This window comes from Dermacentor andersoni, chromosome 2, assembly GCF_023375885.2.
Source record: "Dermacentor andersoni chromosome 2, qqDerAnde1_hic_scaffold, whole genome shotgun sequence".
Taxonomy (NCBI): domain Eukaryota; kingdom Metazoa; phylum Arthropoda; class Arachnida; order Ixodida; family Ixodidae; genus Dermacentor; species Dermacentor andersoni.
In genome coordinates this window covers 16,061,118-16,076,984 of record NC_092815.1, presented here as the reverse complement: position 1 = coordinate 16,076,984, position 15,867 = coordinate 16,061,118, and the positions used below count along the sequence as shown (strand labels likewise).

Genomic DNA, 15,867 nt, shown 5'->3' with positions numbered 1-15,867 from the left:
CTCTGCCGCGTCCACAAAGACCACGTCCCTGGCACTACGGAATCTTTTGTGGAGAGCTCTCACTCATGCATTTCTTAAAAAATTCTTTTAGTCCTTCTGTGCCGCGGTTTACAAAAAGAAACATGCAGTTTAGTTGTCTGACTAACACGGCTACCAATACGGATAAAGATACTGTGAACTGTTAGGGCCTACAACAGAACTTGAACTTCAGCGAAAATGAAACTGCCTTTGTGTTTATGCACTGCAACAGAACACAAAAAACAAGAATATGCAAACGAGCCATCAGGCATTATAACAAGGAGATCTGGTCTATTTATTGTTATCCAGTAAAAAAGTGCACAGTCAGCACATTTGGCCGTGCTGATTGGGTCAAATCGGGACACGGGACATTCGGTTAAAAGTCGGGACAATCCCACTAAATTCGTGGCTGTTGGCAGCCCTAAAAAGAAAGCGTGCGAGGGTGAGCAGAGAAGGATGGTGACTCGATGCACGCAAGCAAGGGGAGGGGGCCACTTGGGCGTGCACATCTAGCCCGGTTGTGGCTGCGAATGGCTGTCAGTGCACCTGAACGCATACACAGCCCGCACGCCCCATCTTGGAAGTAACCTGTGGCAGGAGCAAATGCCGGGTGATCCAAGATAGCCGTGGCTTCATGTCCACTGTCTTGCCGTGAGTTTAGTGCTGGAAGTCACGTAATCTCAAGTTTTGGAGATGCATTGAAGTAAGAGGCAGACGAAGCCTGTGCTTTTCATGATAGTGTCGTCTCGCTGCAGGCGACACTATCAGCCACAGGAGCGGAGTGGACACGGAAGCATCACATGCATTGCTACATACCGCTGGTGTGAAGATATCATCGACATGGCATGATACCGTCTGTTTGGTCGCTGACTCGCAAATTGAACAAAATTGACAATTTTTTCTCGTTGAAATTCGCTTTTATTTATATTATTATTTTTGTTTCATTTCTTTTTCATTTTTTTTGCAGTTGCGAATATTATAGAAAACTTTGTGGCCCCTTCCATGTAGACTACAGACTGAGGCATACCCAAACCCTCTACTTCACAAGATTTACCCCAAAATTCAAACAAATGCATGTGCACTATGCAATGACTTAGCGAGTTCAGACTAAATGCTCTGGCGCTGTCTCGCGTTACGCGGCGATGAAAGCAACACTTCTTCACTCTGAGATGCAGTTCTACGCAGCCTCAACCTCAAAGAACAGTTATGGGCTGTCCAACGGGCCCACGACGTGGCGGAGAGGCTCGGCCTCTCTGTTCCGACGTGGGAGCGGCCCGCTGTGCACTAACGTGCGTCCTAAAGGATCGCAACAAAGTTCATCCATCCATGCATCCATCATTCCATGTATGAGAAATTTTTCAATGACTGTACTTAATTGCATAAAAGATAGAATTTCATGATAAAAAATGTTTAATTTAACGAAGTGCCAATTTTACCGTTTTCATTATATTGAGGTTTAACTGTATTTTACATTTATATATATATATATGTATATAAATACCTGTTCTACATTGTTTGTAAAAAGGACAGGGACTTGGCTAAATGGTTGAATGGTTTCATGGGTGTCTGCAAAATGAAGATTGTGTTTAAAAATACAAAATCACGTATTTGTACCTTGTTGAATTTGTGCTAAGGCATGCCTCCTATTGGCTCTTGCCATAAGGTCTCCCAGTTTGTGTGTTTGTAGTTGTACATAGTGTACATGAACAGCTACCACCTTTGCACAAAGTTCAGGGAATCTTTTAGAATCCTGGTACGAGCACTTTTAAATCTGTTGTCTGTTGTTTTGCTTCGGATAAAGCATTTTCCTATACTTGCCACATAGTTAATTGAATACCATTCTGAAGTTCTGGTTGGCTGGCTAGGCTTCCAGCAGTACTGGCTCTTTTCACCTTCCTGGGACTGATGTTGAATTTGAAGGAAGCTACTTTAGTGCTATGGAAAGAAAAATGATTGGTGTAACGTTAAGGGATAAGAAAAGAGCAGATTGGATGAGGGAACAAACGCGAGTTAATGACATCTTAGTTGAAATCAAGAAAAAGAAATGGGCATGGGCAGGACATGTAATGAGGAGGGAAGATAACCGATGGTCATTAAGGGTTACGGACTGGATTCCAAGGGAGGGGAAGCGTAGCAGGGGGCGGCAGAGAGTTGGGTGGGCGGATGAGATTAAGAAGTTTGCAGGGACGACATGGCCACAATTAGTACATGACCGGGGTTGTTGGAGAAGTATGGGAGAGGCCTTTGCCCTGCAGTGGGCGTAACCTGGCTGATGATGATAATCATGACTAGTGAGCATTAAAATTGAATAGCAGTGCATTCACTGAATGTGTATCTCTAGCCATGATGGTGTAGGCGAAATGTTGATAAGTGTGGCAGTCATGTAGGTCTTAGTTTCATAATTTCTGAATTATTGACAAAAGCACCTTTCCCAAACCTTTAGCAATGACACCAGAAGTGGAAAGAGTAGAAAGCAACACTATAATGCTATCGAAAGTATGTGCCAAGCAGTAAGGAATGACAGAGCACATATTGCACAGCTTGAAATTTTCTTTAATGTACCAAGAATGATTACACATACTGCAAGAAGGCATGCAGAGTAACCAAAATCTAGATTTTTATAAACAGCACATTTTAAGGTCAAGAAAGAGGTGTATAGAGCCTACTTGTCTCACAGCAATTTTATGTAACAGGTATGAATGGTATGAATGGGAAAAATTGTACGAAGCATTCAGAACATGTTGGTGTAGTTTGTATAATAAGGAATTCACTTTAATACAAAGCAAGCTTGTATGCCACAAAGCAAATCCTGCATCATACCACAGTTTACTCCAATTGCTCTGCATACAGCTTGAAGTTCACTTTGACTCGAGAAAATTGGCACAAAAGGAAAAGAAGGACTGGAGCTAGGAACCTTGCTCACTGGTTCAAGCTACTGCAGCTGCACGAATCACAGCTGTAATTTATGACTGAGGTGCCAGGCATTAAACGGGTCCTGGACCATGTTTTATCGAAGTGGAGAAAGGCATTTGAAGTGAAAATAGGCTAGTTGAGCAATACTTTGCCGCAAAAAGTAGTTCAATGCATTCAGCAGAAGTGGAGGTATTGATAATCAAACACGGCCTCCGCTGTGCTCCCGTTTCTTCTTCAATGCCTTGCACTACGAAGGCTACAGCGCAGTGCGGCGTGCCCACAATGCTCCGCCTTCTATATGTCATCGGAGTGCGCAGTTCAAATTTAATTTTGAACGTTAACGTAGACGCCACGCATCCCACCTTTGGTGCCTACGACATGCTAAACATAAAATGCGGTTTTCCTCAGCGAGCCGCAGTGCACTTAGCCAGTGGACTCGTGGCGGCACCCCGCAGCAGTGGCGGTATCTACACCGTGTAGCCGACTGCAGCTTGATGTCAGCTATCGACCAATAGTAGCCGTCTAAGGGAATGACGAAATAAATCGTCCAGAAGAGAGTGAGGACAGTGCCTTCTATTGAAAAGAGAGGGTTTTAGAGAAAGGTGACTTTGAGATCCACTTGCAAGCTCCATGCACCACATACGACAGCAGAACTTGGCTGAGATGTTCACAGCAGCATATGCTACCCATGGGCTATGTTTAAAGGTGCAAATAAATACAAGCAATGTGGTGCATTGTCAGGTAATAAGTTATTAATGCAAGTTGATTAACTGTGGTTGTGTGAAAGAAGCCATAGCCTGTAGTCTACATTGAACATTTGAATAGAAATGCGTATGCCTTTGTCAAAACATTGACTCTGGTCTGAGTGTTACTTTGTTCACCAACTGTTACTTCCTGTGACACCCTTTTAAAGAAAGCCATGTGTGACGAAACAAGAATGCATCACTGTTGTTTCGAAGATGTTGAAAACATGTTCAGGCACTAAATGTGCAAGGTTGAACAAAGTCTCTCATTTGTACTTTAATCTGTGCTCATGACAGCATCGCCAGACACCTTGGAGACCCAGCATTGTGACAAAGATGCTTAGTTTGACTAAGCCTTGTAATGCACAGTCAAGCTGCTGAAATGAAATGGGAGATATTGCAGTCAAAGGTGTTCTTTGGGGTCGTCTGCCATCATGCAGCCTGTGTCATTCATTATCATGGATGCACATTCTTAAAGAATGAGTGACTTGAGATTCCATAGGACATGTCACCAATCTCATATAGTGATTGATTTTATTGTTCCATAACTGCTGCTCGGCTCTGCCGTGCCATGTGATGATTGTTGCGAGATTGTGTAATGTAGTTGGAAATAAACCTACCAGTGTGCTAAACAAGATAACCCAGTTGCACCCTAGCTTTATAATCATTATGACGTATATTAAAATCATCAGTCTATGGTATGTCGAATTCAGGACAAAGGCCCAGTGATTTCCAATTATGCCTGCATTGTGTTAGCCAACTCCATCTTAAGCCTGAAAATTTGCTGCTCCAGTTAATCCTCTGCAGCCCTTGATTGCATTTCCATTCCCTCGGCACCCATTTTGTTACTTTAACAGACCGCCGATTGTCTGCTCTACACATTGCATGACCTGCCATTTCTTTAACCATGTGCTAATAATTTGGTGCCTGTAAGAAATCGCTGTTTCTTTGTCGTTTCTTCCTCCTAATCTGAACAAGAGTATCAGCTATGCCTGCATTTGACTCCGAACCTGTGCTGCTATCAGGGGCACAGCCAAGGGGGGTGGGGGCACACCGAGCACATGCCCTTTCACTCTGACATTTCTGTGTACCTGGGGTACCCAGCATAAAATGACATGCAACAACACCAGCCTGCCCTGCCCCAATTAAGTGTGTGTGCTCCCCCAGCACCAAAAAAAAAAAAAGGAGAGAAAGAAAAATGGCTATGCCATTGACTGCCATCTTCCTGTCACTTAACATTATGCCTAACCTTTTCAAATCAGTCACTCATGTGTCATCCTTTGCTTCTTCTCAAGTTTGCTTGTTATCTTCCAAGCTTTATCCCTGTAGGATACAGTTTGTAGTGTGCATTGATTGTGTACATTACAAGTATGTTGTTAAGCTGCCATTCATGACATGAACATGTACCATGTATTCTATCAGGAAAATCATTGGCCTAAAGGGAAGTGGTTGAATGCTATATTTAAACATGGCAGTATTGCATAGCTAGGACACCTCAGTGAATAAGGAGCAATATTCTCGTTGATGGCTGATACCTTTGGTTGTTTAGAACTTTAGTTTGGTGGGATGACTAGCTTATATAAATATATATGCACATGTTGGCAGACCTTATCTGTGTTCATAATAAAGGTAAACTGTCGTGTCCATGATATTAATCTTCTTGCAGTTCGCTTATACACTGCCTATGAAAAAAATCTCTGTGCATTTGCAAGGGACATCCCTATCACTTAACAATGACAATATTCCAATATTTAGACAAAATTGGGTATTGTACACCCGCCACGATAACCTAGTGGCGATGATGTTGCACTGCTGAGCTCGTGGTTGCAGTTTCGATTCTGGCCGTGGCTGCCTTATTTCGATGGGGAGGTGCTAGTTAAAGAACCACAGGTGGCGAAAATTATACTGGAGGGCCCCCCCCCCTTTCGCCCTACCGTGTGCCTCTTAATCAGATGAATGTTGTGACACCTAAAATCCTTAATGGTGTGTATTATGTGGATACTAGACAGACGTATGAAAAACAGTGCGCTGCCAGTCTTAGTTGTTTGGGCTCACTGAAGCTATAGTAGACTCAAACTGTCTAGCTTAAACATAGTAAAGGTCTCTCTTTGCACTAACTGTGGCATGGTAGCCTGTAGCCTGTGCATCATGTACAAAAATCTTTGTTTGCCTTAGGTCTCCAATAGATGCTTAAAGTGCTGTAGGAAGTTTTACAACACTTTTGTACTAAGATGCGAACAAAAGCGGGCTGCTTTTGTCATGTTCACAGTTCCAAATGGTTCCCACAAGGACAAAATGAAAATGCGGGACGTAATACCTGTCGGGCAATGTGATGAATGGTAAAAAGTCGGTCACACACACTATGGGAGACGATGTAGTCTAGGCATATTTCTCCTTGATGGCGTACTCTAGCCGGATGTCAAGGTAACGCCCAATGAAGCCGCCCATGAGGGCCCCCGCCCAGTAGACTGTGAAGTGCTCGGTAGTCGTGCTTCCGGCACAGCCGAGCATAAGCGCCGATGCCATGATGGGGTTGAAGTAGCCGCCTGTTGTCGTCAGGGCTGTGTGGACAGGTGACACTACATTAGATACTCAAAAATGTTACCATGACCAGCATTTACCTAACAACCTTGATGGAATAACAACTTTGACACTGCATTGTTATCGCTTGGATTTCTCAGCAAGATCCGTTTCTTGTTTCGCATAGTTTAGTGATGACTCATCTTTGCTTGCTCGGTTTACCCAGGAAAAGGAAATACCGGAGTAATCGCATCTTGCCTTTGGAGAAGTGAGTTGAATGGCCATAAAAGTGACAAAAAAGGGCTCACTGGCTCGCATTAACTAATGCGGGGGTCACACAGTCTGTATCGAATTTGTCAATTACAATTTGCTCCTTAGCACAAGCTGCAGAAGGGAGCCAATCCCTGATGAGAAATTCGACCTCAGTCGGGCTTGATCGCGATCACCAATGTAGCTTATGAGTCGTATGCTTGTCAATCATGTTCCTTTGCGACTCCCTTTTGTATTATCTCTCTGTTTTCTTCATTTTTCTCATCTATTTTTTTCTTTTAAACCTTATAAAACGATGGGCTTACCTGCCAGCACTAGAATGACTGTAGTGATGGAGTTGATAGCAGTGGCCACGTTGTCTGTCCAGTAGACGGATCGCATGGCCACGAAGCGACTGACGCACGTGATCGCGCCTTCGATAAGTGCGCCTTTGGTCGGGCTGACCTGCACCAAGAGCATTTGGTTATGTACATTTTGCACTTTCTGGCTCGCTTGATGTGTACATTCGACCTGCACCTTCGTAGCAACAGCGTTTTTGCGAAGATTGTAAAAAATTCACGAAAATAAAGTACTCAAAACACAAATTTGATTGTTCAAAAGCCAGATTGTCGGGAACGGTGGACGTAAGAAAACAGGATGTGTGTGCCAATTTTGCCGCTAATTATTTAATTACAGTAAATAATCCATGTAAGTTGGCGCAGCCATGCGACTACTGACAATGTAAAGTTTGTAGCTACTGATGAGGTAACCTCATATCAGTTTTCAAATCACGAGAAAAGTGCCCTGCAGCATTAGAAGGTTTCTCAATTTTTCGCTGGGAAACAACGTGAGTGCTTGAGGAGTCCAGGGAACCATATGCACAAGATACGTCAGCTGTTCACGTTTTCTGAGGTCATGGTCTGCGCCCATGCAACCTGAACCATCTTTAATTTATCTAAGTATATTTACTGATGTATTTAACTAATTATTGATAAAATTGAAACACCTAGCTAGTTTCTTGGTCAGCCTGCCGTTCCTGACGATTCGGTTTCTGGAAGAAAAAAAAATGTCAGAGCTTCGCCCGAAAGGCAAAACATCGATTGCGATAGCAAATTAGTAGACAGCTATACGAAGTAAGGATAATAGTTTTATTGGTCGTATTGTTCCAGTTTTATCATTCCATTGTAGTCATTCCCGCTTCGTGATCTTACTATCGTTATGACAACTCTCATCATAACGTCCTCGTCACGCCTTCTACCTCGACACAGTGGCTACCTAGCGAGCCTGACGTAGGGGTCCAAGTTGTATACTTGCTTGGACTACTACATATGTGTTCCTGGTCATGATTTTATCGTGGTCGTTACATCGTCGTCATTCCAGCCTAGTGATCTTACTCTTTATGATGTCGTCGTCACACCTATTCAGACTCAGTGACCCAAGTTGTCTAATAGCTTGGGCCACCAAGTATGGGCTCGTGGTCGTGATCCATTAGTGGTAATTGCATGGTCTTGATTCCAGCATTGTCATCCGACTCTCGTCATACAATCGTCATGCATTCCTTTTCACGCCACCATCGTGATGCCGACGTGGTCGTATAACCGCCCTCATTGCAGCTTCTTGTTCTTGCTCTCGTCATGCCGTCGTCGCCACGCCTTCTTCCCCAATCCAGTCGCTCAAGCTTGGGCACATGGACCACTAAGTATAGGCTAGTGGCAGTGATGCCTTCGTGGTCGTTACATCGTCTCGATTCCAGCTTTGTCATCTGGCTCTCGTCATGCCGTCGTCGTAGCCCCATCGTCGTCACACAATCGTGTTTATGACGTCGTCATCACGCGGTCGTTTTATAATTGTCATCACTTCAGGAACGTCATCTCACTGTCATCAAGCTCTCGTCTCCATACCTAGCCTTCGTCGTTCCATTGACGTCAATATTTCTTTGTCATTCTATTATAATCATACTGTCGTCATTCATTCGTTATTATGCCGCTTCTGTCATGCCATCGTTAACCCACTGTGGTTGCTTATGGCTATGCTGTTGGGCTGCTAAGCACGAGGTTGCAGTGTCCGATCCCGGCCCCGGCGGCGCATTTCGATGTGGGCGAAATGCGAAAACACCCGTGTACTTAAATTTAGATGCACGTCAGAGAACCTCTGGTGGTCCAAATTATTCCGCAGTTCCCCACTACGGCGTGCCTTATAATCAAGTCGTGGTTTTGGGATGTAAAGCCCCATAATTTAATTTTTAATGCCGTCATCGCGAGACAGTTGCTATCATACATCCGTTGCCACACAGTCGCCGTCGCAGTTGTGCCATTGTCGTCGCACCACCTTCGTCATCCGACGCTCGTAATTATGCAGGGGCGGGACTCCTGCGCCAATTGCGCCATTTTGAGCCAAACTGCTATAAACACGGAAAATTGACGGAAATCGCGCCACGCTGTGCCAGAACGGCTTCGGCATGTGTGCTCCGGCAGCGGCCGCGAAGAGCGAGCGATTCGTTCTCCGAAAAAGAGTACAGCCGTTCATGCTCCGTACACCGCGCGCCGATGCTTCCCGCACAGAATTCGCACGCTTATAACACTGGACTTTTCAGCGCTTCCGGCAAGTGGCCGGCGTGTGCGCGGCCACTTGGGTGGCTGTATTTAGAGTGTACGAGAATGCAGTTGGTTGGACTTAAGGCCCCTCTCCATCCACGCGCCACCGCCGACCAGGAAAAGCGTCGGTGACGCGTGGATGCGGGGGCTTTAGTTGGGCTGAGCGGCACGGCGCTCCCTGTAGCTGTAAAGCCCCTCAATTTTTCTTTATGTAGCTGAGGCGCAAAACATCAAAACGTAGGCTGACGGCACTGCAAGCGAGCTGGATATTAGGGAAGCGCGCGATCAGCGGGCGAACTTCTCGGTTTCTGCAGGGCCGGTATAACATAAAACCATTCCAGTCTGTTTTTATGCCCATATGGGCGAGGCCTGAGCCATTTTGACCTATGGCGGACTTGGAACAAAAAGTCGCAGTTTCGCCCGAAAGGCGAAGCATCGATTGCGATAGGAATTTAGTAGACAGCTGCACGAAGTGAAGATAGTAGCTTTATCGGCTGCATAAACTTGTAAACACTCGCTTATCAACTAAATCAACAAACACTGTAGAAGCTTCGGCAAGTTCGTGTAACATTCTTTTTCAACAGCGCAAAGGACAAGGACAAGACGAGTGGACAAACACAGCGCTGTGTATGTGAAAAAGTAAATTGACAAAGTGTCACGCAGTCACAAGCAAACATGAACACATCTCACTCGATGACCGCGGAAACTCGCTCTTTAAACGCTGGAGTGAGGAAGCGCGACAGCAGCAGCGAGCGAATTGAACTTCGTGCTGCCTCTCGCTTCAACGCGAACTAAGCGGCGAAAATACAGCGCACACGAAGCTATCAGCACTCGCACTCTGTCCCCATCACAGATCGCTTTCAAGATAGGGGCCGCGCCATACCCAGCAGCCGCCAGCCGCCGGAGTAGAACGCCCTCTCCCCCGGTGCTTTGCGCGCAACGGAAGATGGCGCACATCCTTTCCGCTTTCCTCCCTTCGCACCCGCGAGATTGAGCCGCCATCGTGGGCTCACCTTCGCATGCTTTTACTCGCACATACAGCGTACGGCACGCGGCGACGATGCTATCGCCCCTAGACTATATGGAACATCACGGTGAAGCCGACGGCAGAAATGAGCCTGGAGTGTCCATATAATTGCTGTTATATGCTGTCGCAACTATGCGCTTCGTGATTATTCTGTGTTTCATCATGGTTTCGAAGCGCGCTGCCATATTCCGTATTTCATTACTCCACCAAAATTCAGATTGGCCTGCTCCAGACTGCTTCAAAATGAAATTTTATCGTCTCCAAATTGCTCCAAAATGAGATTTAGTCTGCTCCAAGCTGCATCAATAACGCAGTTTTGTCTACTCCAAACGACACCAAAACGCAATATTGCTCCGAAAATTGCTCCAAAATAATTTTGGGCAGTCCCACCCCTGTCTTTCATATTCTAGTACACTATAGCTACAAAGCGCGCTTCCACTACGCGCTTCGTGTTGGTTTATTCTGTTTCATCGTGGTTTCGAAGTGCGCTTCCATGTTCCATTACTCCACCAAAATTCAGATTGGCCTGTTCCAAACTGCTTCAAAATGCAATTTTATCTGCTCCAAACTGCTTCTAAACGCAATTTAACTTTATTGCTCCAAAATTACTTTGAGCAGTTCCACCCCTGGTCATGCCGTCGTCGTCACGCTTAAGTCATACAGGTTTCATATTACAAAAATCGTTACGCCAATACACTCGTTGTCATCTCAGTGTCCTCATGTGGTTGTCACGCCATCGTCGCCTCGTCGTCACGTCATCATCATCATCAGCCTGGTTACGCCCACTGCAGGGCAAAGGCCTCTCCCATACTTCTCCAACTACCCTGGTCAAGTACTAATTGTGGCCGTGTTTTCCCTGCAATCTTCTTAATCTCATCCGCCCACCTAACTTTCTGCCGCCCCCTGCGACGCTTCCCTTCCCTTGGAATCCAGTCCGTAGCCATTAATGACCATCGGTTAACTTCCCTCCTCATTACATGTCCTGCCCATGCCCCATTTCTTTCTCTTGATTTCAACTAAGATGTCATTAACTCGCGTTTGTTCCCTCACCCAATCTGCTCGTTTCTTATCCCTTAACGTTACACCCATCATTCTTCTTTCCATAGCTCGTTGCGTCGTCCTCAATTTAAGTAGAACCCTTTTCGTAAGCCTCCAGGTTTCTGCCCCGTACGTGAGTACTGGTAAGACACAGCTGTTGTACACTTTTCTCTTGAGGGATAATGGCAACCTGCTGTTCATGATCTGAGAATGCCTGCCAAACGCACTCCAGCCCATTCTTATTCTTCTGATTATTTCCGTCTCATGATCCGGATCCGCGGTCACGACCTGCCCTAAGTAGATGTATTCCCTTACCACTTCCAGTGCCTCGCTACCTATTGTAAATTGCTGTTCTCTTCCGAGACTGTTAAACATTGCTTTATTTTTCTGCAGATTAATTTTTAGACCCACTCTACTGCTTTGTCTCTCCAGGTTAGTGAGCATGCATTGCAATTGGTCCCCTGGATTACTAAGCAAGGCAATATCATCAGCGAATCGCAAGTTACTAAGGTATTCTCCATTAACTTTTGTCCCCAATTCTTCCCAATCCAGGTCTCTGAAGACCTCCTGTAAGCACGCTGTGAATAGCATTGGAGAGATCGTATCTCCCTGCCTGACGCCTTTCTTTATTGGGATTTTGTTGCTTTCTTTGTGGAGGACTACGGTGGCTGTGGAGCCGCTATAGATATCTTCCAGTATTTTTACATATGGCTCATCTACACCCTGATTCCGTAATGCCTCCATGACTGCTGAGGTTTCGACTGAATCAAACGCTGTCTCGTAATCAATGAAAGCTGTATATAAGGGTTGGTTATATTCCGCACATTTCTCTATCACCTGATTGATAGTGTGAATATGGTCTATTGTTGAGTAGCCTTTACGGAATCCTGCATGGTCCTTTGGTTGACAGAAGTCTAAGGTGTTTCTGATTCTATTTGCGATTACCTTAGTAAATACTTTCTAGGCAACGGACAGTAAGCTGATCGGTCTATAATTTTTAAAGTCTTTGGCGTCCCCTTTCATATGGATTAGGATTATGATAGCGTTCTTCCGGGATTCCGGTACGCTCGAGGTCATGAGGCATTGCGTATACAGTGTGGCCAGTTTTTCTAGAACAATCTGCCCACAATCCTTCAACAAATCTGTTGTTACTTGATTCTCCCCAGCTGTATTCCCCCTTTGCATAGCTCCCAAGGCTTTCTTTACTTCTTCCGGCGTTACTTGTGGGATTTCAAATTCCTCTAGACTATTCTCTCTTCCATTATCGTCGTGGGTGCCACTAGTACTGTATAAATCTCTATAGAACTCCTCAGCCACTTGAACTATCTAATCCATATTAGTAATGATATTGCCAGCTTTGTCTCTTAACGCATACATCTGCTTCTTGCCTATTCCTAGTTTATTCTTCACTGCTTTTAGGCTTCCTCCGTTCCTGAGAGCATGTTCAATTCTATCCTTATTATGCTTCCTTATGTCAGCTGTCTTACGCTTGTTGATTAACTTCGAAAGTTCTGCCAGTTCTATTCTAGCTGTAGGGTTACAGGCTTTCATACAATTGGCTTTTCTTGATCAGATCTTTCGTCTCCTACGATAGCTTACTGGCATCCTGTCTAACGGAGTTACCACCGACTTCTATTACACACTCCTTAATGATGCCCATAAGATTGTCGTTCATATCTTCAACACTGAGGACGTCTTCCTGAGTTATAGTCGAATACCTGTTCTGTAGCTTGATCCGGAATTCCTCTATTTTCTCTCTTACCGCTCACTAATTGATCGGCTTCTTATGTACCAGTTTCTTCCGTTCCCTCTTCAAGTCTAGGCTGATTAGACATCCTACCATCCTATGGTCACTGCAGCGCACCTTGTCGAGCGCGTCCACATCTTGTCTGATGCCAGGGTTAGCGCAGAGTACAAGGTCTATTTAATTTCTAGTCTCGCCATTCGGGCTCCTCCACGTCCACTTTCGGCTATCCCGCTTGCGGAAGAAGGTATTCATTATCCTCATATTATTCTGTTCTGCAAACTACTAATAACTCTACGCTGCTATTCCTAGACCCTATGTCATATTTCCCTACTGTCTTGTCTCCAGCCTGCTTCTCTCGTACCCTGGCATTGAAGTCGCCCATCAGTATAGTGTATTTTGTTTCGACTTTACCCGTCGCCGATTCCACCTCTTCATAGAAGCGTTCGAATTCCTGGTCATCATGACTGGATGTAGGGGCGTAGACCTGTACGACCTTCAATTTGTACCTCTTGTTAGGTTACACAACAAGACCTGCCACCCTCTCGTTAATGCTATTGAATTCCTGTATGTTACCAGCTATATCCTTATTAATCAGGAATCTGACTCCTAGTTCTCGTCTCCCCGTTAAGCCCCGGTAGCACAGGACGTGCCCGCTTTTTAGCACTGTATATGCTTCTTTTGTCCTCCTTACTTCACTGAGCCCTATTATATCCCGTTTACTGCCCTCTAATTGCTCCAATAGCACTGCTAGACTCGCCTCACTTGATAACGTTCTAGCGTTAAACGTTGCCAGGTTCAGATTCCAATGGCGGCCTGTTCGGAACCAGGGATTCTTGGCACCCTCTGCTGCGTCGCAGGTCTGACCGCCGCCGTGGTCAGTTGCTTCGCAGCTGCTGGGGACTGAGGGGCCGGGGTTTGATTGTTGTATTCATATAGGCAAGTACTGCACCAGGGTGGCCAATCCTGCTCTGGTGAGGGAGTGCGTTACCGGTTCTGGTCATCGGGATCACACACTGTTAAGAATGGCCATACGGGGTGGCAACGTGCCAGCTTTCAGCCCGCTGCACGTGTTCCAAGCCCACCAGTCGGGGCGCCCTTCCGAGAACTGCGGTCGGCCGGCGGCCACGTGGCGCGCGATCAGCTCAGGAAATTGGTACTTGGCGGAGCCATCCGGGACAAAGCAGTTCTACGAAGCCCTCTGACGTCGGCACTGAAAGCTGGGCAGTACCGAGAACTGCGGATGACCGGCAGCCACGTGGCGCGCGGTCAGTTCAGGAATGTGGCACTCCGCCGCGCCACACCAGACGGAGCACAGTACTACGAAGCCCTCGGTCGTCGACTCCGGAGCCTTTGTGTGTATGGGTTCGCACCTGTGTGTTTGCGTGTGTGTGGGCGTAAACGATAGTGCGGGGCGGCGGCAAGTTTACAATGCTTGGACGAACCTTCCCGACCATTCCTGCTCCGTCCCCGCCGAACGATGACGTCGAACTATGACGTCAAGCGGAGAGCTTATAAGCAGCGTTTGCCGGCTGCTAGGGTGTGCTCGAGTCGTGCTCGTTGTCGGGAGCTGAGTGCTCTGTCATACTAGAAATGTACTAGTGAGCTGTGTGCTCGTAAGCTGTTTGCTGTATATGTTAGTCTTGCGGGCTCCATATGGGAGTCGCGCTAGTCTGCCAATGTATGTCCTGTTTTAAATGTAAATCCTGCAATTAAATCCTGCTCGCCTAGCCCTGTCGTCCCAAGGTCCTCGCTACGACTACGACCGCTCCAAATCCTACAACACGCACACGCGCACGCACGCACGCACGCACGCACATAAAATTCACTCAGTAACCAAAATGAGGCCAAGCCGGGTTCACTCGAAACCAGAACCAATAGCAGTCATGCGCAGCAGCGCTTATAGTCGAACTCACAGTGAAAAAAAAAAAAAAAATAAAGGCTGCAGTTTCGCCGGAAAGGTGCAGCATTGTGATAGCGAAGTATAAAAGAATTACTCGATGGAAAATTTTTACTGTTTAAATATGTGAAAGGGCCGCACCTATGTAAGGGTCGCCACCCCCAGTTTGACAACCAGCATAAAAAAAAAAAAATACCGACGATTACGTTACTTCCTAATGCGAAATTTGAGCGCAGCAAATAAGCTGTTTCTCCTTTTCGATAGATTGAGGCAAAGAAATCGAGCAACACATGTATGCGCTATCACAGAAATTTTTTTTTATTTTTCACACGTATTCCTTTAACAAAGACTCCACTAACAGTTCTTGACAGTCATGAAGGAAGCTTTGTGGTCGGAGAAATAGACTGATATATGTTCGACTTGGTACACCAATGCTTGATTCTCAAAGACGAGGTCTATACAAGTGCCTCGCGAGGTTGTCACAGCCGTGGGACGCGTTACGAGCGAGAGGAACGGGATGTTCTCCCGCATAAGTGTTAGGAAATTGCTGTTTGTCTTTATGTCAACATTAAAGTCCCCCACTACTAACATCGGTGTGGATCGATGGACGGTTAATGCGAGTTGCAGGAAGTGCACGACGTCTTTCGTGAGTACGGTAGGGGCGAAGTAGGCAGCTACTACCAGCAAGCCGTTGGGCAACTTTGCGGCGCACAGTTCGCCAACTTCATGTGACGTGCCAAACATTTCGACTGGTATTGCAGAGAGACCTGCGCGCAAGTAGATAGCGACTCCCGCCGCTCTGTTGTGGTCTCTGCGAGCACCACAGCAGTATAGGAAATCTATGATTTCGAGAGGCTCTTCGGGATCCATCCAGGTTTCAGCAAAGCAAAGTACAGAGGAATGGCGCAGAATGTGATCGTGGTGTACGTCCTTGGCATGTGCGGCAAGGGAGCGTACGTTAAGAGCGGAGATCAACAAGTAGTGCGGCTGTTCAGTCATGGCGAGGCACTTGGCGGTGATGGTGTCAAGTTTGTGGGACTGCAACCGACGAAATTCATCGGCTAGCTTTCTGTCCGGATTGGCTTTTCCGTGGTAGATTGTGAAGTCGAAGAAAGGAATTA

At 46.1% G+C, this 15,867-nt stretch overlaps 1 protein-coding gene across 1 annotated transcript in view; it reads right to left on the bottom strand.

Moving 5' to 3' along the window:
• Window positions 1-80: 80 nt before the first annotated feature.
• Window positions 81-15,867, bottom strand: part of AQP (aquaporin) — a 38,533-nt gene continuing 22,746 nt past the window's right edge. Inside the window, exons 5-6 of the mRNA XM_050190000.3 lie at window positions 6,770-6,908; window positions 81-6,235 (exon numbers count right to left, since the gene is read on the bottom strand). Of these exons, the coding sequence (XP_050045957.2) occupies window positions 6,054-6,235; window positions 6,770-6,908 (321 nt within the window). The 3' untranslated portion in view covers window positions 81-6,053. The remainder of the gene's footprint in view (window positions 6,236-6,769; window positions 6,909-15,867) is intronic.